This window comes from Benincasa hispida, chromosome 9 (genome assembly GCF_027475165.1).
Source record: "Benincasa hispida cultivar pf3 chromosome 9, pf3_genome.v1.1, whole genome shotgun sequence".
NCBI lineage: Eukaryota > Viridiplantae > Streptophyta > Magnoliopsida > Cucurbitales > Cucurbitaceae > Benincasa > Benincasa hispida.
This window is the reverse complement of record NC_143486.1, coordinates 67,085,025-67,106,314: the sequence shown is the minus strand read 5'-3', so window position 1 is coordinate 67,106,314 and position 21,290 is coordinate 67,085,025. Positions and strand designations below refer to the sequence as shown.

The 21,290-nt window shown below is 36.3% G+C and overlaps 2 protein-coding genes across 6 annotated transcripts; one reads left to right on the top strand and one right to left on the bottom strand.

Annotated features, from left to right (window-relative positions):
- Nucleotides 1-8,309: 8,309 nt before the first annotated feature.
- On the top strand, nt 8,310-14,371 carry MP (Transcriptional factor B3 family protein / auxin-responsive factor AUX/IAA-like protein). 5 transcript variants are annotated; one of them, XM_039042571.2, is made up of 15 exons: nt 8,310-9,118; nt 9,307-9,436; nt 9,553-9,665; nt 9,895-9,993; nt 10,093-10,149; nt 10,256-10,408; nt 10,507-10,591; nt 10,708-10,798; nt 10,887-11,051; nt 11,145-11,267; nt 11,354-11,429; nt 11,542-11,677; nt 11,769-13,078; nt 13,385-13,575; nt 13,740-14,371. In XM_039042571.2, exons 2-15 carry the CDS (start codon nt 9,325-9,327, stop codon nt 13,879-13,881), a joined length of 2,853 nt encoding a protein of 950 aa, XP_038898499.1. In that variant the 5' UTR covers nt 8,310-9,118; nt 9,307-9,324; the 3' UTR covers nt 13,882-14,371. The 5 variants fall into 5 exon arrangements, with proteins under 5 accessions (XP_038898499.1, XP_090173754.1, XP_090173755.1 ...); XM_090317629.1 differs by having other exon boundaries at nt 8,464-9,215; nt 11,772-13,078; XM_039042570.2 differs by having other exon boundaries at nt 8,464-9,215.
- Nucleotides 14,372-14,712: 341 nt separating this feature from the next.
- LOC120086120 (uncharacterized) lies at nt 14,713-16,196 on the bottom strand. Its single transcript, XM_039042574.2, has 3 exons — nt 15,869-16,196; nt 15,567-15,632; nt 14,713-15,064 (listed from the first exon to the last, which is right to left on the bottom strand). Exons 1-3 carry the CDS (start codon nt 15,914-15,916, stop codon nt 15,017-15,019), a joined length of 162 nt encoding a protein of 53 aa, XP_038898502.1. The 5' UTR covers nt 15,917-16,196; the 3' UTR covers nt 14,713-15,016.
- Nucleotides 16,197-21,290: the final 5,094 nt, after the last annotated feature.

Sequence of the window (21,290 nt, the reverse complement as noted above, 5' to 3'; positions counted from 1 at the left end):
CCCTTCCAGATACATATAAATAAGTGAAAAACGCATTAAAATATGGTAGGAAATCTATATCAATAGATGCCATCATTTCTACATTAAAAAACCAGAGAAATTGAACTACAAAACAGCAAGCAAGAACCACAAAATGCAGAAAGTCTTTTTATGAAGGGAAAAAATAAGAAACGGTGGAAGAATAAAGGAAAAAAACCACAATCAACAGAAGAGAGTAGAGATAAATCCAAGATTAGATGCAAATACTATAAAAAAGGAAGGACATTTAATCAAAGATTGTCGAATTCGTAAGTGGAAAAATGAGTAGAAAAGTCAGAAACAGAAATATCAGGTTCTTGAAACCTCGATTCTTGAAGCATCTGTTGGATAAGATTCATTATTCTACTCAGATACTTTAACAATCTCTAATGAAGCTGCAGACCTTGAGAATCCAACCAAATACCTCAATTGGGTATTGGATTCATGGTGTTTTTTTTCACATGACAGCTAGTGGTTCAACACTTATAAGGCAGTAAAAAGAGGTTCAATCTACATAGGCAATAACAATGCCTGTCCTATCATCAGCATTGGATCTATCTCTCTCAAACTTAAAGATGGATCGTTGAAGTTGCTAAGAAATGTCAGGTACGTACCCAAACTAAAGAGGAATTTGATCTATTTAAGAATACTTGATTCAATTGGGTGTGAGTACAGAGGCAAAGAAGACCATTGTGAGGTGTGGAAAGACTCCAAGTTAGTCCTAAAAGAAGTTAAGGTTATTGGAGTTTATGTTGTTCAGCATGTGCAGAATGTAATAGCTGCCCAAATACTCTATTCCAAAACACATTCACAATGAGAGTTATGGCACAAGAGATTAACACACATAAGTGTTAAAGGTCTCCAAGTACCTACTAAGCAAGGAATAATTCCTAAGGGAATTGAAAAAGATGTAGTTTTCTATGAACACTACGTTGTTGGAAATGCTACAAAACAGAGCTTTATCAAAGCTCAACACACAACCAAAGGTATTTAGACTATAGTTAGTTAGACCTTTGGGGTCCTTCTCCATCACCATCGCTCAATGGGTCCAAGATACTTTCTAACCTTTATTAATGATTATTCTAGGAAGAGCTGAATTTTCTCTTAAGACTAAAAATTATGTCTTTGAAAAATTCAAAAAATGGAAGGTGATGATTGAAAAGCAAACTAACAGACATATTAAATATTTGAGGGCTGACAATGGTCTTGAGTTCTATGGAGAAGGCTTCAACAATTTTTGTAGGGAGAATGGGATTGGTAGACATAGAACAGTGAGGTATACCCCTAAGCAAAGTAGGGTTGCAAAGAGGTTGAACAGAACAATTCTTGAAAGAATAAGAAGCTTATTATTTGATTCTATCTTACTAGAGAAATTTTGGAGAAGTTTCCTTCTATATTGTATATACTTTGAACATGTGCCCTCATGTCTCCCTTGACTTCCTCACTCCGAAAGAAAAAGGTCCAAGCACCCCCTAATCTAAGCAACTTAAAGGTTTTTAGGTGTATTGGGTTTGTCCATCAGAATAAAGGAAAGCTAACTGCAATAACTGTGAAGTGTATGTTTGTAGGCTTCACTAAAGGTGTTAAGGGATTAAGGCTATCGCATCCAACTGAGAATAAATGTGTAAACAACAGGGATGTCATTTTCAAAAAAAAAAACTGAGATATTTATGCAAAACACTTCCTCCACAAATGAATCACCTCAAAAGTTGACTGATAAAATTGAGGGGGAGCAAATAATGAATGCTAATTCTGAACCTTTCAACTCAAGTTCAGGAAATAATGGTGATGAATACCCTAATCATGAAGAAGAAGAGGTGGTTGAAGAAGCTGAAGTTGATCAACCAGACCTAAGAAATTACTCCTTATCTAGAGATAGACAAAGAATGATAATTATGCCACCAACCAGAGATGAGACAAGTAATATATATCTTGCCTTAAGTATTTTAGATAACATGAATGACAATTAACCATCTTCATTTGAAGAAGTTGTAAACAACCCTAATGCCAGAAGATGGATAGAAGCTATGAATGAGGAAATGAAATCTCTAAAGTAAAATGAAACTTGGACCTTAGTGTCACCTCCAAAAGGATGTAAACCTATTACATCCAAATGGATCTATAAATACAAGGAGAGCATCCCTAATGTCCAAGAACCTAGATTTAAGGCTAGGCTAGTAGCAAAGGAATTCACTTAAAGGCAGGGTATTGACTACAATGAAATATTTTCACTAGTAGTTAAGCATAGCTTAATCAGAATGTTATTCTCACTAGTGGCACAATAAGATCTAAAGTTATACCAATTTGATGTCAAGACAACTTTTCTTCATGGACATTTGACAGAAACAATATATATGGTTCGACCTAAGGGATATATAGTTGAAGGGAAGAAAGACCACTACTGTATACCAGATAAACCTATCTATGGACTGAAACAGTCTCCAAGGTGCTGGTATTAAAGATTTGATGACTACTCATCACAATTGGCGTCAACAAAAGCTCCTTTGGTAGTTGTGTATATGTAAATACCAAGTCTCAATGATTATGTCTATCTACTGCTTTATGTGGATGACATGATCCTAGCAAGAAGATCTAAAAAGAATTTACAGAATGTTAAAGATCTTTTAAAGACATAATTCGATATGAAAGATTTAGAAGAATCCAAAAGAATTCTAGGAATTGAAATAGACAGACAAAGAGACAAATCCACATTATACATTAGTCAACACCGCTATTGTAGAAATTTGATTAAAAAGTTCAACATGGAATAAGCCAAATCGGTTAACACTCCCTTAGCTCAACACTTTAAGCTATCAGCTACAAACTCTCCTAAAAAGAATGACATTGAGCATAAGAAACTGGTGTCTTCAGTTCCCTATTTCCAGGTAGTGGGAAGCCTAATATGTTTGATGATTTCCACAAGACCTTATCTAGCCTATGCTGCAAGCACAGTCAATGGATATATGGCTAATCCGAGAAGAAGTCATTAAGAGGCAACCAAATGGATCGTAAGGTACCTAAAAGGAACTAAAAATGTCAGACTCTTATATCAAACAACCACCAACTCATAACCTAAACTATATGGATTTGTGGACTCAGACTATGCAGGGGACTCTGATAAAAAGGAGATCACTCTCAGGCTATGTCTTCCTTTATGGAAGCTGTCTCCTAAGCTAGAAAGCTATCTTACAATCAGTAGTGGCACTTTCAACCACTGAGGTTGAGTTTCTTGCTCTATCAGAAGCTGTTAAATAAGCTATATGGATAAGAGAACTCTTACAAGACAATGGAATCAAACAAACATCAGTAAAAATATATTATGCTAACCATAACACTATACACATGTCAAAGAATCCTCAATTTCATAATCGTACAAAACATATAGATGTAAAATTCCATTTTGTGTGAGAACAAATTGAAAATTGAAGTATAAAAGTTTTGAAGATCCATACCTCTAACAATGGCTCAGACATGCTGACCAAAACAGTACCACAACTCAAGCTTTAAAAATGTCTAGATATTATCAACTTCGAGCTTCCTGTAAACAGGCGACAGAAGAAGAGTTAGGAGAAGGAACTATCCATTTAGCAACTTAAATGTTGTTTTCAAGGTGGAGATTTGTAAAAAGTCTATAACTATTCTAGTGAAAATTAATGTTTAATTTATCTTTATCCTCATTATCTCTTGTAACATTCTATATATATAAAGGATGATAAACAGTGAGTTAGATATTGTTGGGATTGATATCCTAATTCTCCATGCAGTTTCGTAGTTTGTAAATATTTTGTACACATATTGTTATTAATAAAATAACTGTTATTTTATAAGCATTTACTCAAATCCAATAAACTAAGATCCATGATTATTTTATGTAACTTAAGCATGTATGTGAGACATACAAGTGGATCATGCCTTAAGTAATAACCTAAATGGTCTGTAGTATAAGGATAAATGAGGGATACTTATCCTGGTGACACTACGGATACGACTCGCTTTGTAGATGTTACAAGTATTGTAATGTGCTACAAATGGTCTGATCCTGACCATTCATGTTGAGACATGCAAACATGAGTATCATATACAAAGAGTTTGTATAAGACCGAACCACGAGATGATTAGTCTCTTTATATAACGCTATTGATAATTGAGACTTACATCTCACTGGAATGACCATAGGTGACCTAACCTTAATCTTGAGTGAGTTGGGAACTCCTGCTTATGAGGGCAGCCCTTTGATTTGTATAGGTGAGAATGACCAGATTGCCAACTCAACAAGCCTACCATTTTGGAGATTCGTTTGATTAGGGAGTTGGGATCTCAGCTACAAAAGACGGAATTCACTTCTTCCCCGAAGCAAGGAAAAGTAGATAAATTGCTCCCTTAAGGGCTGATTTCGGGTCTTGAACATAGTGGCCACACCCTCTCTTTTTAGAAGAGAGGACTTAGTCATAGTCGAACTATGACTTATTGTTCATTAGAGAAATTAGTGATACTTAAAGAGTTAGATGTAACTACAGGGGCAAAATGATAAATTGGCCCAACTGTACTTACGAGTGATTGTGAATGGTCATCGCACTGTTGACTGGTTATATCCAATAAACACAAAAATATATATGTAGTGCGAAAAGTGCAACTGTCAGTTTTTAGTGGAGTGATCAACAGTTAATAGATGGTAGATCTCGTGACTAAAGAGTTTATTCAGTTATTCACGTACCGTTGGAGCTTCAAACTACAGGTTCATAAGATTCACTTAGTAGCTCAATGGGTTCGAGTTAAGAATCAGATTTTGGGTTAGTTTAAAGTGTTCAAATTAACAAAAGAAAATTCAATTATATGTGATGTAATTGATATGATGTATTAGATATATTAACTGGAGGAATTAATATAAATATGATTTATATTAAATACCATAAAATAGAAAAAGAACTATTGTTTATATGTTTCATATGATAAAATGTTAAAACTATATGCTATCAATATAATATGATAAGTTGGTTATTATATTTATTTATAACATATTAATTATATGATAATTAATTATTCTTTTTCTCTAATAACCAAATTAAGTGGGAAGTTAGTGGAAGTTATGGTAACTCTGACATAAAAGGATTTTGGTTTTCCAAAATTGGTAAGTTGATGAATCATTCGAAATATCTCACAAAAAGTCGATCAAATAAAAGAATTTTACTAAATGATCGCATAGAAAGCATACACGATCGAGCTACGAGTTTACTATATGATAGTTACTCGCTTAATCGTTGCTACACGATCGAGTAGTAAAGTCTATACGATAGGCTTCCGTTTACTAAACGATCGAGTATTTCGTCTATATGATAGACAATCTTCATCTCCCACATACTCGATCGTTTACCTCTTGCTTTCCTTAATCCAATATCATATAGAGCCCACAACTCTTGGATTCTCACACTGAGAATACCAAGGTAACACTTGTGGTGGTATTCTAATTCCGCTCGAGGATCGAGTTGGACTTGATTGAGATCGAGGTTCATTTAGACGTTCGTTGAGATCATGTTCTGATCATTGAGTTCGAGTTCGTGCTGATTGAATGAGTTGCTGAACGATCGAGGGATACACGAAGAAGAGTTCTTTAAAGGTTTGCATACTCTATCTCTTGTATTTTCAATTATAAGTAGCATGCTGTAATTTTCTGTTTATGCATAATCTGTTCGTTTCCATTTAGACTGTAATTTTTTGTGTTCTTTCTCAATGGGATTTGGAACGATCCACTTCCACTGCTCATAGGATGTTTATTTAGATTTCTTTCAGATATACATAGAATCTAAGAGTGAGACTTATCTGTGTTAAAAGATTTCTCCAATAATCGAAGAAAGCTCAATTTCTATCGTGGATGTAGGAAAATTTTCCGAACCACATTAAATCAGTGTTCATCTATCTTTTTCCTTCCTCCTTTGTCTTCTACTGTGATTGCATGCCTTCTTTACTCTTGTTTTTCTGCCACTGAAGAGAGAATTTACGAGCTAGCTGAAGAAAGTCGAAGAGAGAAAAATAAGTTTCTTAAATTTGTTCTTTCCCGATTTTTTGATCCTCGAGAGGAAAAGAAATTGAAGCTCTCATCTATTTTTCTTCTCATCTGCTATGTGGCTTCTCCAAGGCCACATCTGTCACCTACCAACTTCAGCTCATTTAGATCAAAGTTATTTTTTGGGTATGAGTTGGATTCTTTAATCCCAACAAATACCAAAGAAGAAAAATCGAGAAACCTCTCTCTTCTAAAGCCTTTATCGCAAGAGAACGTGGCAGAAAATTGTGAGATGATAGATCATAGTAAAGGAAACATCCTCAAGAACGCGTGCCATTAGATTGGTGTCAGCAACCATAAAAAAACACCTACGAGAGGTCCAAAGACACATTATTCAAAATATTAATCACTTCTAAGCAATCAGATTCCACAATAACTTTATACGAGTTAGGTGTAGGGACATTAGCAAGCCACTCCCAACATTTAACTTCAACGATATATGACTTGATGGAATTAGAATCTCTAAAATTTTAATAACAACATTAAGTTAAGGATTTTGTAATGAAGTAGGTTTAGGTTGGAATTTATGTAGTTAGGTAGGTTTGAAACCTAAGATAGTAATTTGGAGTTGGATTAGATGATGGAAGGGAAAAAGAAAATGATGAGATACACCGGAAATGTGGCAGTGGTAGTATAACTAGAAAGGATACGAAATAGGATGTACAAAAAAGAAAAAAGAAAAAAAGAAATAAAAACTGTCCCATACAACAGTGTGTAAAAAGCAGAAGCCGTAACAATCCATTCAGAGATTGCCACGTGTCACTTTATGACCCCCTCTGCACCCCCTCCTGTTAATTTGTCGCGAATCGCACGCGCGACGAACACAAAGTCAAGATTATAGCGCCACAACCCGATGCACCACCAAATCAAATCACCTTTCTCATTCCCTTCCATTCCTCTTTATTCTTTTTCTTGTTTTTTTCCTTTCCATTTTAATAATTAATAATAAGGTTAAATAACTTTTTGAATCTTTCAAAAGTGTATAACGTAACTTCAATTTTTGTTTTTATTAGGTTTTTAATTCTTTTTAATACATCTGTAAATTTTCAATGTTGTAGGTAATAAATTATTATGATAATGCTTAATATCTATTTAGTTATTTATTTATTTTTTTTTAATACAACAATTAAAAAGATAAATTGAACCTCCAACATATAGGAAAGAAGGTCATGCCAATTACCATTGAACTAATTTCACTTCGATTATTTATATTCCGTTTGGTAATCATTTTATTTTTTGTTTTGAAAATTAACTATATTTCATCTACATTTCTTATAATAATTTGCATATTTCTTGAGTACAATTGTTGAATTCTTAACCAAATTCAAAAAACAAAATATATTTTTGAAAGCTACTTTTTTTTTTAATTCTCAAACGGAGAAATTTGGAAGTGAAAGTAGTGTCAATAGACTTAATTTAAAAAAAAAAATGGTCACGAGACGGAACTTTATTTTTGAAAATTAAGTGTATAAACACTATTGCCAAGAAGAGCACAACTCAATTGATATCGGTTTATACTACCAATATCGAAATCAGAGGTATCAAGTTTTGTTTAATTTCAAGTCTAATCTAGAGGTTCAACCTCCCATACCCTACATGTTGTCACAAAAGGAAAAAAAAATCCTCATAAACACTACTTGTACTTTAGAGTTTTGTTATTATGTAATCCATTTTTTGCAAGTGTCTTAAAAAAAACAAGTCACTTTTTATTTTTGAGAACTGAAAAATAAATTTCAAAAGTTTGTTTTTGTTTTTGAAACTTGTAAAGGAGGTCACATATTTATTTAGGGATGATGAAAACTATTTTACATAATTGATGGGTAAATAAATACAAATTAAAAAAAAAACACATGGTTACATACTTGCCTAAATCTCAAGTTCTCAATTCTGTCACTAATTGGTCATTAACCGATTTGATATTTATTACGGGTTATACATGTATTAGACAACAAATTATAGAATTTAATATATAATTAGACATAAATATTGAAGTCTAGACTTGGTTAAATATTGTAATTTCTATGTCTATTAAAAAATTGTTAATTGACCTAATAATTTTAACAAAAGTAATGTAAAAATACCTGTATATTCACTAATTCCAATAATATATAAGTTATAGACAATAAAAAAATGTGAATTTTATAATCGATGGTAAGCACAAAAAGTGAAAAATGAATATTGTTTTATTATAAAAAAAGCAAGGAAATGAATCAGAATATATTTATATTATTTTGAGGAGATTAATAAAAGAGAAACAAAAAAAGAGGGAGGGGGAATCGAGGAAGACGAAAATCCAAAGGCTCTATCAAATCATGGCAATCCACGTGCTAAAATGCGCCTCTTGACATTCTTCCATTCCACCAATCCCATTCTCGCTTTTTTCCAAAAAGACAATCTCTCTCTCTCTCTCTCTCTCTCTTCTTTTCCTTTTTCTCTCTCACAGTCCTTCCTAATACTCAGCTTTCTGTACTGTTTTCGTGTTCTCTTAGCCTTTCTCTGCTTTTTCATTTCTTTACTATTATTTTTCTCCCTTTTCTTTTGACACCCTTTAAGTTGGTTCCTCAAAACAGTTTAAAGCTGCAAACAAATGGCCTTATACGGATGTGAGCGCAGGATAACAGCATGCACACTCTTCCCAGTTTCAAGAAGAGAGAGGATTAGAGATTCTGAAAGGGAAAATCCTCTTTCCAAACGGATTACTCGAGAGTTTAATCCAAACCCAATATGTGAATAGTTAGGATCATACAGTAGGGTTTGTATTTTGTAAGTTGTGGTAACTGTGTTCATCGAAAGGTCGGTGTCCATTGATTCAACATAAAAAAACAAGCAGACCCAGTTGATAATATGGGTCATTCGATGCTTCGATTCGCGTGCTTTTGATGCAAACAGATGCGTTCCATTGGTGCCAAACCAATCGCCAAGAAGAAGCCCCACCTATGAGATTTTGCAGACTACCATTTCCAGTTTTTGTTCCTTGGTCTTGGATTCTGATGGCGTTTTTGCTTTTTTGACTGATGGATTCTCTTGTTTTCTTCTTCTGTATGTATGACTGTCTTAGTCATGTCCCAACTGTAAATTTCTCTTGATAATATGCGGCACTCTTAATCATCCTTCTCGGCTTTTCTTGGATGAGAAGGTGAAATTGCTTCGTGATCAAGAGGGTTTAGTTTTACGGCTTTTTTCCTTTTTTACTGAAGATGTTAATCCACGGTTGATTCTTGTTGAAGTTGAGAGAAGGGCACGTCATGGGCTCAGTGGAAGACAAGCTCAAGACATCAGGGGGTTTGATTAATAACGCCCCACAGACTAACCTTCTCGACGAGATGAAGTTGTTGAAAGAAATGCAAGATCAAACAGGTTCGTTTCTTTTTTCCCACTAACTATTATCGGCATTATCGTAATTGAATTCAATTCTGGCAATGCCTTTTTTTTAAGAGGGTATTTGCTTAAACGTCTGCTTGTTTGGATTTCAGGGGCCCGGAAGGCTATAAACTCCGAGCTATGGCACGCTTGTGCAGGTCCGCTTGTTTCCTTGCCCCATGTGGGTAGTCTTGTCTATTACTTTCCTCAGGGACATAGTGAACAGGTACGCATTCTTTTCCGGGATTGAACCAGACTGCATTAAATTCTCAAATGAAGTTCCAAAAGCATCCTTGTAATCTTTCTATTGCAGTGATGTTAATAATGTTATAAGTTTTTGGTTTTTTACCTTCCATTTCTTCTATGATTGAAGTTCCCGAATCTTATGTGAATCCCTTTTTGACTTGCCTAGAATCAATATACAGCTGTTTTTCTGTTTAATTTTTTGTTAACAGGTGGCAGTTTCTACCAAGACAACAGCAACCTCACAGATTCCAAATTATCCTAATCTTCCCTCTCAGTTGATGTGCCAAGTTCAAAATGTTACCTTACATGTATGTGTTTTTGTTGATACTTACTCTGCCTTTTGGATCATCCATTGAAATATGTTTGTTCTGAAGAATCTGTTGCTTTTCCCTTCATTATTACTTTAGGCCGATAAAGATTCAGATGAAATCTATGCTCAAATGAGTCTTCAACCGGTGAACTCTGTAAGGATATATGTTTATCTAGTTTTGTTCTTCTGGGTCAGCGTTGAATTTGTACACAGGTTAATGTTAGCTTGTCTTTTCACATTCAAATTTATCTGTGGATCAGGAAAAAGATGTCTTCCTAGTTCCAGACTTTGGACTAAGGCCGAGCAAACACCCAAATGAGTTCTTCTGCAAATCTTTGACTGCCAGTGACACCAGCACACATGGTGGGTTCTCAGTGCCACGCAGGGCTGCTGAAAAACTCTTTCCTCCATTGGTAAGGTTTCAACTCCATGTCATTTCTTCCCTGCTGTTACCATTAACAATCGATTTTCCTTCTTGTTAAGATTAGTTTTGTGGTTAATCTTGAAACAGGATTACACAATGCAACCGCCAACTCAGGAGCTCGTTGTTAGAGACTTGCATGACAATACCTGGACTTTTCGCCACATTTATCGCGGTGAGTATGCTTTGATATCATGATTGTCATTGCATTCTTCAAACTAAAATCTACAGTTTATAATGTGAATGAGGATTATGTTGTTTTCCTGATGGGGCTATGCCTTGTTTTTGTAGGGCAGCCGAAGCGACACCTTCTCACTACTGGTTGGAGTCTATTCGTTGGGGCAAAGAGGCTTAGAGCAGGAGATTCTGTCCTTTTTATAAGGTAAGATGGCGTTTTTTGCCATCTTTTTTTTTGTGTCAATGCTATGAAGTTTGAATAGTCTGTTTCTAATGTTGTGACAATTATGTAGGGATGAAAAGTCCCAGTTGCTTATTGGAGTGAGGCGTGCTAACCGGCAACAAACAACATTGCCATCATCGGTTCTATCTGCTGATAGTATGCATATTGGGGTTCTTGCTGCTGCGGCTCATGCTGCTGCTAATCGAAGTCCATTCACAATCTTCTACAACCCCAGGTTCTATTAACTTTCAAGTGATTAAAGTTCAGATTTTTCCAACTTTTTGGGTCATCTTTGTCATACTTTCTACGTGTTTCCATTTTCCCCCAGGGCATGTCCTTCAGAATTTGTTATCCCTTTAGCCAAGTATCGCAAATGTGTATACGGAACTCAGCTTTCTGCAGGCATGAGGTTCGGGATGATGTTTGAAACAGAAGAGTCCGGTAAACGCCGGTGAGTTTAATTTTGTCAAAATATATGATCTGGGATGTTCATCAATCTTATATATATTGGCATCTAACGCTATTCGTTGTGCCCAGATATATGGGTACGATTGTTGGAATTAGCGATTTAGATCCACTCAGGTGGCCAGGTTCCAAGTGGCGAAATCTTCAGGTGAATTATGGAGAATTGTTTTGAGTACAACTGTTTTCTTTTTCGTTCTCTTTGTTTTTGAGTGTTCTCTGATGTCTTTCTCCCCTCCTCTGTTTGACAATTTTTCTCACAGGTAGAGTGGGATGAGCCAGGATGCTGTGATAAGCAGAACCGGGTTAGTTCATGGGAAATAGAAACTCCAGAAAGTCTATTCATTTTTCCGTCTCTGACTTCAGGTCTTAAACGTCCATTACACGGTGGATTTTTGGGTAAGATATTTGATCCTTTCTGCGACTTCCTATACTTATGCTAGTTTGCAAAAGACCATTTTTTTTTTAATATGGGAAATTTTCACATTAGCAGGAGAAACTGATTGGGGAAGTCTGGTGAAGAGACCAATGCTTCGTGTTCCTGAAAATATACGTGGGGATCTTTCATATGCGCCAACTTTATGCCCCGAACCACTGATGAAGATGCTACTGAGGCCTCAGATGGTTAACCTTCACGGAACCACCTTACAGCAGGATTCGGTCAACAATTTAGTTAAGATACAGGACATGAAGGACATGCAGCCAGTAACCAATCCCAAAATACAGCAGCTTATACCGCCAGAAACTGCATCTCCCGGGAATCAAAATCATCATCATCCAGCACCTACACAATCTGATCCCATAAACCCAAATTCATCACCCAAAGCGAATCTACCCGGAAAAGTTCACACTTCGTCGGCCATTGAAAGTGAAACTCCATCTGGAGCTGATGTAGACAAGGCAAAATACGAACGCGATCTTTCGACCAGTCAGTCCAATCCATTGCCCTCAGTTGGAGATTGTGGGGAGGAAAAACTCGCTGGTAACGAAGTGAATTTGCAAACGCTTGTAAACCAGCTTTCATTTGTGAACCAGAATCAGATCCCCATGCAGTTGCAATCCGTATCATGGCCCTTGCAGCCTCAGCTTGATTCACTAATCCAACACCCACAACCAATTGACATGCCTCAGCCTGAATTTACGAATTCAAATGGTTTGATTTCATCCTTGGATGGTGATGGATGTTTGATTAACCCATCCTGTCTGCCTCTTCCTGGAGTAATGAGATCACCAGGGAATCTTTCCATGTTGGGATTACAAGATTGCTCAACAGTCTTTCCTGAGGTTCTTAATTTTCCCTTACCCACAACAGGCCAAGACATGTGGGATCCTCTTAATAATATAAGGTTCTCATCTCAAACCAATCAACTCGTCTCATTCTCTCATCCAAACACATCTAACCTCAACTGTATGGCTAATGCAAATATTATGAGAGATGTTTCAGATGAAAGCAACAACCAAAGTGGGATATACAGTTGTTCTAACCTTGAAATCAGTAACGGTGGAAGTGCTTTGGTTGATCATGCTGTTTCAAGTACTATTCTTGATGATTATTGCACATTGAAAGAAGCTGACTTCCCACATCCTTCAGATTGCTTGGCTGGGAACTTCAGTTCGAGCCAAGATGTTCAGTCTCAGATTACCTCTGCTAGTCTGGGAGATTCTCAGGCTTTCTCCAGGCAAGAGTACCATGATAATTCAGGTGGTACATCCTCATGCAATGTGGATTTTGATGAGGGCAGTCTTTTGCAGAATGGTTCATGGAAGCAAGTGGTACCGCCCTTGAGAACTTACACGAAGGTAGGAATCTGTGATATTTATATTAGTTATTTTAACTGGCTTGCATTTCCTAATCTGATGGGACTGCGTTTACATTGCCATGTACAAAACTATCCTATATATATGCTCTCACAATGAGAATTAATGTCAAAGTTGCTCGGATCATACTATGCTCTTGTTATGCTATGGATTGTTGAATTTGAATTGCATTATATCAGTTGACGATATGTTTTCTGCCACAGTTTCTAGCTTCTACATGTTTTCCCTACTTTCACAAAGTTGTTTATAATATGGATCTCGACCTGATGATATGCTGTGTGGTAACAGGTCCAGAAGGCGGGATCTGTTGGGAGGTCTATTGATGTCACTAGTTTTAAGAACTACGACGAACTGTGCTCTGCTATCGAATGTATGTTTGGACTTGAAGGATTGCTTAATGACCCAAGAGGCTCAGGATGGAAACTGGTTTATGTTGATTATGAGAACGACGTCCTGCTTATTGGTGATGATCCCTGGGAGTAAGTCGTCTTCTCACTCTTAAGTCTGTTGCTTGTTTCTTTTATCTTTAGCCTGAATAGTTGAGAAACAGCGGTTACTGTATTCAATATTTCATCCTAATTTTATATTGTAATCTTTTGCTGGATTGGATGTGATTCAACCAACCGAATGGGGATTTCTGCAGGGAATTTGTTAGCTGCGTACGGTGTATCAGAATCTTGTCACCTTCAGAAGTTCAGCAAATGAGCGAAGAGGGAATGAAGCTTCTCAACAGTGCTATGATGCAAGGCATCAATTGCTCCATGTCAGAAGGTGGCCGAGCTTAAGACTCGGTTTCCTTAAACTAATCATTGAAGGTCGATTCTTCTGCTATGTTAGTCGGGAATCAAGTTTATTATATTACTAACACAAGCTCAAAGAAGGCCGACTGGTAGCATGAAGCTTTCGCCGTAATGCAAGTGATTGTTTATTGCCTATTTTTATCAGCAAGGGACATTTATTTGCCAAGAGCTCTAGTTGAAGTAGATTCAGTTTTTATGCAAAATTGAACTCTTTCTGAACTCATTAGAACCAAAAAGAAAAAAGAAGAAAAAAAGCTCTGGCATTTGCAGAATGCCAAGACTTTTAGTCTTCAACAAGTTGACGCTTTGCTGCACTTTCTGCAAACCCTGGCCTGTTAAGATGATACCCAAGAACTATTCATCTGGGTATGCGAGGTTCGCGATGGGGAGCCATATCTTTGTTGCCTGTCTTTCATTTTGTCCATTATCTAGAGATTTTATAGTACGATAATATATCTAAGGGTTTTTATGCTCATACACTGCCTTACGTTTTGGTTTTCTTTTATTTCCAAACGTTTTCTTAAATATCATTCATCAATTAGTAATTGAAATATGTATTAACATACCTTGTTTTGGTGAAAATTAGGGGAGACAAAACATGCTTAAAAAAGACCGAACTAAAGACTTCCCTTTAATCTAAGTTATTACCTCTACTGAATCTGCATACGAGTTTCTTCCAAGCCAAATTTTATGAACATCATCAGCAAAGGTTTTTATGTATTCCTTTCATACAACATGACCCTATAAATTGAACCACAGGTCAGAAAGATCAAAGCTAATCATAAGCTGAAACTCTAAAGTGAGATGAGAGTGGTATTGTGATAGACAAAAATCTCAAACCAGTTTTATTTATCAGATGGTGTATCACCTTTATTTCAAGAACATCCTCACACGCAGAATTGCCGATCAGAACTGAAAAACTAAGCATACACCATATAGTATTTGCAATACCAACCTCATCTAAACAAAAAAAAAATTCTTTTGTTTCAGAAGTAAAAAAACAGAACCTACTAAATTATCAAGCCAAAAATCACATTTCTCCAACCAATGATCAGAGTCTCCCTATGCGGCAATTTCCATCTCTTCCATCGCCTACAAGCTACATCAATAAATGCGTTCATCAATGATGGGCCTTGGCTTCAGCTTTCGCATGTGACTTGGCCTTTGCCTGGCGAATGCACAAAAATACAACCAAATTCATATTCAATACAATTAACTGATCAAGGTACATAAGGCGGTTTATGTTTCATGTTCTTACATGCTGTAATTTTTAACATATTTAATCTAAAAAACAAAATAACATTGCATGGAAGTTGGCGTAACCAGAAGAATCTTATCAGCAAAAATGTCTCATCTAAATTCCTCTGAATAAACAGGCACAAGATTTGAACTTTTAAGTTTCCAAAAAGACTTTTTCCTTAAATTAGAAGCGCCGATGAAAATAGGGCCGTGAAGAAATCTCGTCTCCAAAAAAAAAAAAAAAAAGTCAAAACCTTGAAACAGATGACATGAAATCTAGTTTTAATGTTGAATTGATGTGAATGAACGAGTGAAATGATCACTATTAATAAACATGGAGTTGATTCAAAAAGAGGCGCAGCACAATCAAACTACATTTCAATGAATTTACTATAACAACAACGATTTGATAGCAGTTGATTCCAATTTACCTTCAGAACCTTGAGCTTAATGCTTCCGTAAACCAAACCAAAGGTGAATGCTGATGCACGGGCCACCTGAAGAAATCAATACCCAAAAAATTAGGGCATAAAAGGAGAGAAAAAGTTTAGAACCTAAAATGAACCAATCCATTTGATTCCCAATAGAGGATTTCATATAATGAAGAAATACGCAAATGAAAATAAAAAATACGGAACGGATAAATCTAGATGCATTGAAGTATTACTCTAAATATAAGAGAAAGTAGCTCAGCAGATGATTAGAATTTAGAGGTAAAAGAAAGGAGAGATACCAGAGCGAGGGTGCTGGTGCCGGAGTAAGGGCCAGGAGGGGTCGCCATTAGATGTAGATGATGATTATCAGTCGCAACACAGAAAGGCTGGGACTCGTCTTCTTCTTCGAGTGTACTTGGATCGTAGAACCCTAATTTGCTCTGCAATCTCGGATCCGAATCACCTATCAATTCTACTTCTACCAGACTAACGTGGCGTGTGCCCAAATATCGAACTCAAATTAATCGAGGGTGATTTTGTTGTTAAATTACCTCCCTGCCCTGCCTAAAAATGTAAACTTATCATAATTATTATTCTAATACCAAATTAAATAAATCATTATTTTACATTTTATTGTTGGAATTTGGCCATTTAAACTAAAATGTGGAAGCGATTAACACCTATGGATTCTAATAGGATAATTAAATCAACCAAGATACATATAGTAACACTTGATGATTCCATGATAAATATCCGAAAATTTTTAAATCAATGTTCTCCAAATTTTTAAATCAATGTTCTCCAATCCCAATAACGTATATTCTTCAATTCGCCCTTTGATGATATAAAGATTTGTTTAATTCAAAGAATTAAACTTTGACTGATAGAGAGTATGTTATTCTTTTGGAAACAAAAAACCATGTAGAGATTGTGAGAGTCTCACGAAAAAGAACTATCTATCACCTATATATAGATAATTGCCATACTTAGGTAACTTCCCACATTTTGGGTAACTTCCCACATTTTGGGTAACTTCCCATCCACTAGTAACTTAGATAACTATCCACATCTCAGGTAACCACCAATTCCCACAACATCTTAAAATAAATCCCAACATCTATCATCATAATAAAATATGCATAGTTGAATTATGATTCACAGATAAGCAAAATCCAAACAAACATCAATATTTAGAATTTGAAATAAACAGAAATGTGCTAAACATAAATTCATATATGTATGACCAATCATCCGCCATACAAGGACTTCGCGACAACTCCCATTTCACTAACATGGCTAATAAATGTCTTAGGAGCTAGTTCTTTAGTCAACGGATCTGCAATCATATCATTGGTGCCAATGTGCATTATTTGAACTCTTTGATTTTGCACATTTTCTTTGACGAATAGATACTTTAAATCCATATATTTGATATCTTTGGAGTATCCATCGATTTTAGAGAAGAATACAGCTGTCGCATTATCACAATATATCCTTATTAGTTTAGAAATGGTACCAACAATGTCTAAACCACCAACAAAATTGCGCAACCACAATGATTGAATTGTGGCTACAAAGCATGCCACAATTCAACCTCCATAGTGGAAGTTGTTGGGATTGATGCCCTAAAGTCTCGTGTCCTGTAGTTTGTAAACAGTTTGTACGAATGCTTGTGTTGTTAATATATGATATTTACTTCACATTTTGTATTTTGCTCAGTTACTTGTTTCATTTGCTTTACCACAGATCAATAAACATAAAATCTCTGGTTATCTGTATGTGACTCAAGCATGTATATGGTGACGTACAAGTGGATTATGTCTTGAGTGATAACCAAAATGGTCTATATTATATGGATATAGGAGGGAAACCTTATCCTGGTAACGCTACGAACGCGGCCTGCTTTGTAGAATGGTCACAAATGTTGTGACTTATCACAGATGATCTGATCCTGATCATTCGTGTTGGGGATATACGAGCGGGGGCGTCCTATACAAATATTATGTATAAGACCTGACCACAAAGTGTTAACGTCTCGTTATATAACACCGTTCATGACAGAGACTTCACTTCATTAGGATGACCATAGGTAACATGAGCTCAATCCTGAGTGAGTTCGAACTCCTACCATTGAGGGCGGTTCTTTGATTTGTATGGGTGCGAATGGCTAGGTCGCCAATTCAAACCCACCATTTTGGGGATTCGTCTGATTTGGGAGTTGGAAACTCAATTACACAAGATGGAATTCACTCCTTCCTCGAGGCATGGGTAAGTAGATAGATAGCTCCCTTAAGGGCTGATTCCGGGGCTTGAACGATGTGACGCCACATACCTTCTCTTGGCCTGAGAGGTGTTCACACATAGTTGGACTATGTTGTATTGTTCATTAGAGGAATCAGTGATACTTAAGGAATGAGATGTAACTACAGGGGCAAAACGGTAATTTGGCTCAACTGTACTTACGAGCATCTATGAAGGGTCATCGTACTCATTATTGGTTATATCCAATGGACACAGAAATATATCTGTGGTAAGAAGAGTTCAACTGTTGGTCTTTAGTGGAATGCCTGACAGTTAACAAATGGTGGATCTCGTGGCTAAAGAGTTTAGTTAGCTATTTACGGACCGTTGGAGCTTCGAGCCACAGGTTCATTAGGTCCCCTAGGTAGCTTGGATAAAGTCGAAAACCAGTGTTTAGGTTAATTTGGAATGTTCAAATTAATAAGAGAAAGATCGATGATATATGATATAATTGGACTGGTTAATTCTATATGATATAATTGGCTAAGTGTATGAGATACATTATTTTGGAGGAAATTAGACATAAATATGATTTATATCAAGTAAAGGAGAAAATTCTATAGTAGATATGTGATATCAAACTATAGGGTAAAAATATAATATGATTATATTTATTATTAATTAGTTATTAATATAGCCAAAAATCACGTTTGGACGTGGGTTAGTGGGAATGAGTAAAAAATACTATAGTAGATATGTGATATCAAACTATAGGGTAAAAATATAATATGATTATATATATTTTAATTAATTGGTTAATTATATGATAATTAAGCCAAAAATCACGTTTGGACGTGGGTTAGTAGGAATGAGTCGGTTATTGTAACCGATGAAATAAAAATGAAATTGTATCAGTTTGAGTGACAGTTCATTCGATCGTCCAAAAGAAATTAGAAGGGGCGCGCTGGTGAAAAGAAAATGACCGCTTAAGTAAATCAAGAGCCTATGCGATAGTCGCTCTTCGTCTAGACGATCGTCCACCTCGCGCCTAAAGGATCTCTTAAGAATTTCGAGAGATTATACGATAGTCCTCTTTGCCTAAACGATCGTCCTCCTCGAGTCTAAACGAACACACACTAGTTCCTACACGATCGGATAGCTTCTCTAAACGATCCTATAGTGTGCCGAGTTTGCTAAACAATCGTTCAGTAAAACCTACACGATCGTGTAGTGTCTCCTAAACGATAAGCATTGTGCTATGTGATAGCGCCTTTTTCCCTCTCACTTGCTTATCGCCTACACGATCCGCGTTTCCTCCTTCCTCTACCAAATTCACTAAAGACCACGCTTTGGGTTCTCACTTCGAGAATACCCAGAGCTCTTTTTTGGTGGTGTTGTCCCCGTTGCGGTCGTGAGTTTGCGGTTGTGCGTGCTGCTATGTTGATGATTAGGTGGAGGTTTCCACTACGGTGAGTTTTGAAGTTTCAAAGACTGTCTTCAACTGGTATGAAACTCTTTCCCTTGTTATATCTTGTTAATAGAATGTCGTTAATTAAGATTTGTTTGCATAACTGTGCGTATGAATGTATAATATGTATTTCGGTTAAGGTGAGATCAAAGCGATCTGAACGTGCTCATGGAACTCTTTGGTAAGAGATCCTTCCGAAGTAGCAATGACAGATTGCTTACCACTCTTCCATGAAACACCCCATCAGCTAGAAGGAACAAATAGCCAAATGTGGATTTTTGGGTATCTGAAAATCTGGCATAATTTGAGTTCGAGTAACCAATAACATCAAGGTTACTAGTTCTTCTATCTGAAGCATGTGATCTTTAGTGCCTTACAAGTACCTTAAAACCTTCTTTGTAGCTCTCAAATGAAATAGTCTAGGATTTGATTGATAATGACCCAACATACTGTCCGCAAAGCTTATGTCTGGCCTAATACAGGTTTAAGCATACATTAAACTCCCGGCTAAAGAAGCATAAGGGATATTTTCCATTTCTTTATGCTCCAAATCATTCTTGGGACGCTAGGATAGACTGAATTTTTCCTTTTTCTGGATGGGAACTGGACTAGGTGTACATGATTCCATCTTAAATCTTTCTAAAACTTTGTTGATGTAAGCTTTTTGAGACAGTCCCAAAATTCCTTGTGATCTATCTCAAAATATTTCTATTCCGATCACATAGGAAACTTCACCCATATCCTTCATCTCAAAGTTCCTAGAAAGATAATCCTTAACATCATGCAATAACTCACTATCACTAGCGGCAAAAAGAATATCATCTACATATAACAAAGAATTATAAACTTACTTCCCACACCTTCATGTAGATACATGATGCTATATTTATTGAAGTGGAAATATGGATGATATGCATTGATGGAATTGCGTTGTGCACTCAAGTTTCCCCAGCGGAATTCAAGTGTAAATTCCTCTGAGTTTCCTGGTAAGTCCAGGGTCAAACACAGGGACTTGTGAAAATACACTGCGTTGGTAATTTTGATGAAAACTTTGTGGTAATCGAATAAATAAATAAAGTTTTTGGTTTGTCGATTGTGTTGATTAAAAATAAATAACAAATGCGGCGGCGTTTGAAAAGAGTTGATAAACGGAAAATGCAATGAATATGCGGTGAATGGGTTGAGAAAGATTTTGGCTAACACTCCCTAGAATGTGTTCATGCTTGCGATCATGAAACATGCATACAACAGTAAACCATCTCTCGGTGCGAATACCACGACTTCTAAGACTAGAACGCATGCGATATATATGCGATAAGTCTACAGGGTTTACACATAAACCTCTATTCCTATTTATGCGATGACAAAATGACATCCACACAAATATGAGACCACATAATATCATTCCTATTCCTAGGATGCATGCGATACAAGTTAACAAACAGAGCTTATCTCTAAGTCCCTATCTCTTGTTTATGCAAGCCTAATTTTGCTCTTTCGAGTCCAGATTCTAACCTAGCTCTCTCGAGACATTATGTTCTTTCTTTAGACTATCTCTCGAGTAACTCTAAAAGGTATTTTGCACAGCATAAAATAAGACAATCACAAGCAATGAACTTCCTAGGTCATGTTAGCTTAGTTCTTCTCAACCCATTCAACTAGTTTAGCTACTCATGCGTATTAAGAGAGTGAGCAGATGTAGAAATAGAACTTCTATTGAATAGATATGAAAATGAAGTACAAATAACAATGCAAGTATAATAAAGAGTCTGGTAGCAATTTCTTGTAGCCAAGCGTTTACACTGTTTCTACTCATGCACTAAAGATATTCTCGCTCTCGCGAGAGTCGGCTTGCTCTCTGCTTTTACGCCCCAAGGTTCTCTCTCGAGTTGCCCTGAGCGATCTCCGGCGCCACCACTATTCTCTTGCTTCGCCTTAAAATGGAAAGGAAATTATGAACAAAAGCAACTGGTTTTCTCGTTAACCCTTTCTCTGAAGAATGCCCTTGGTAT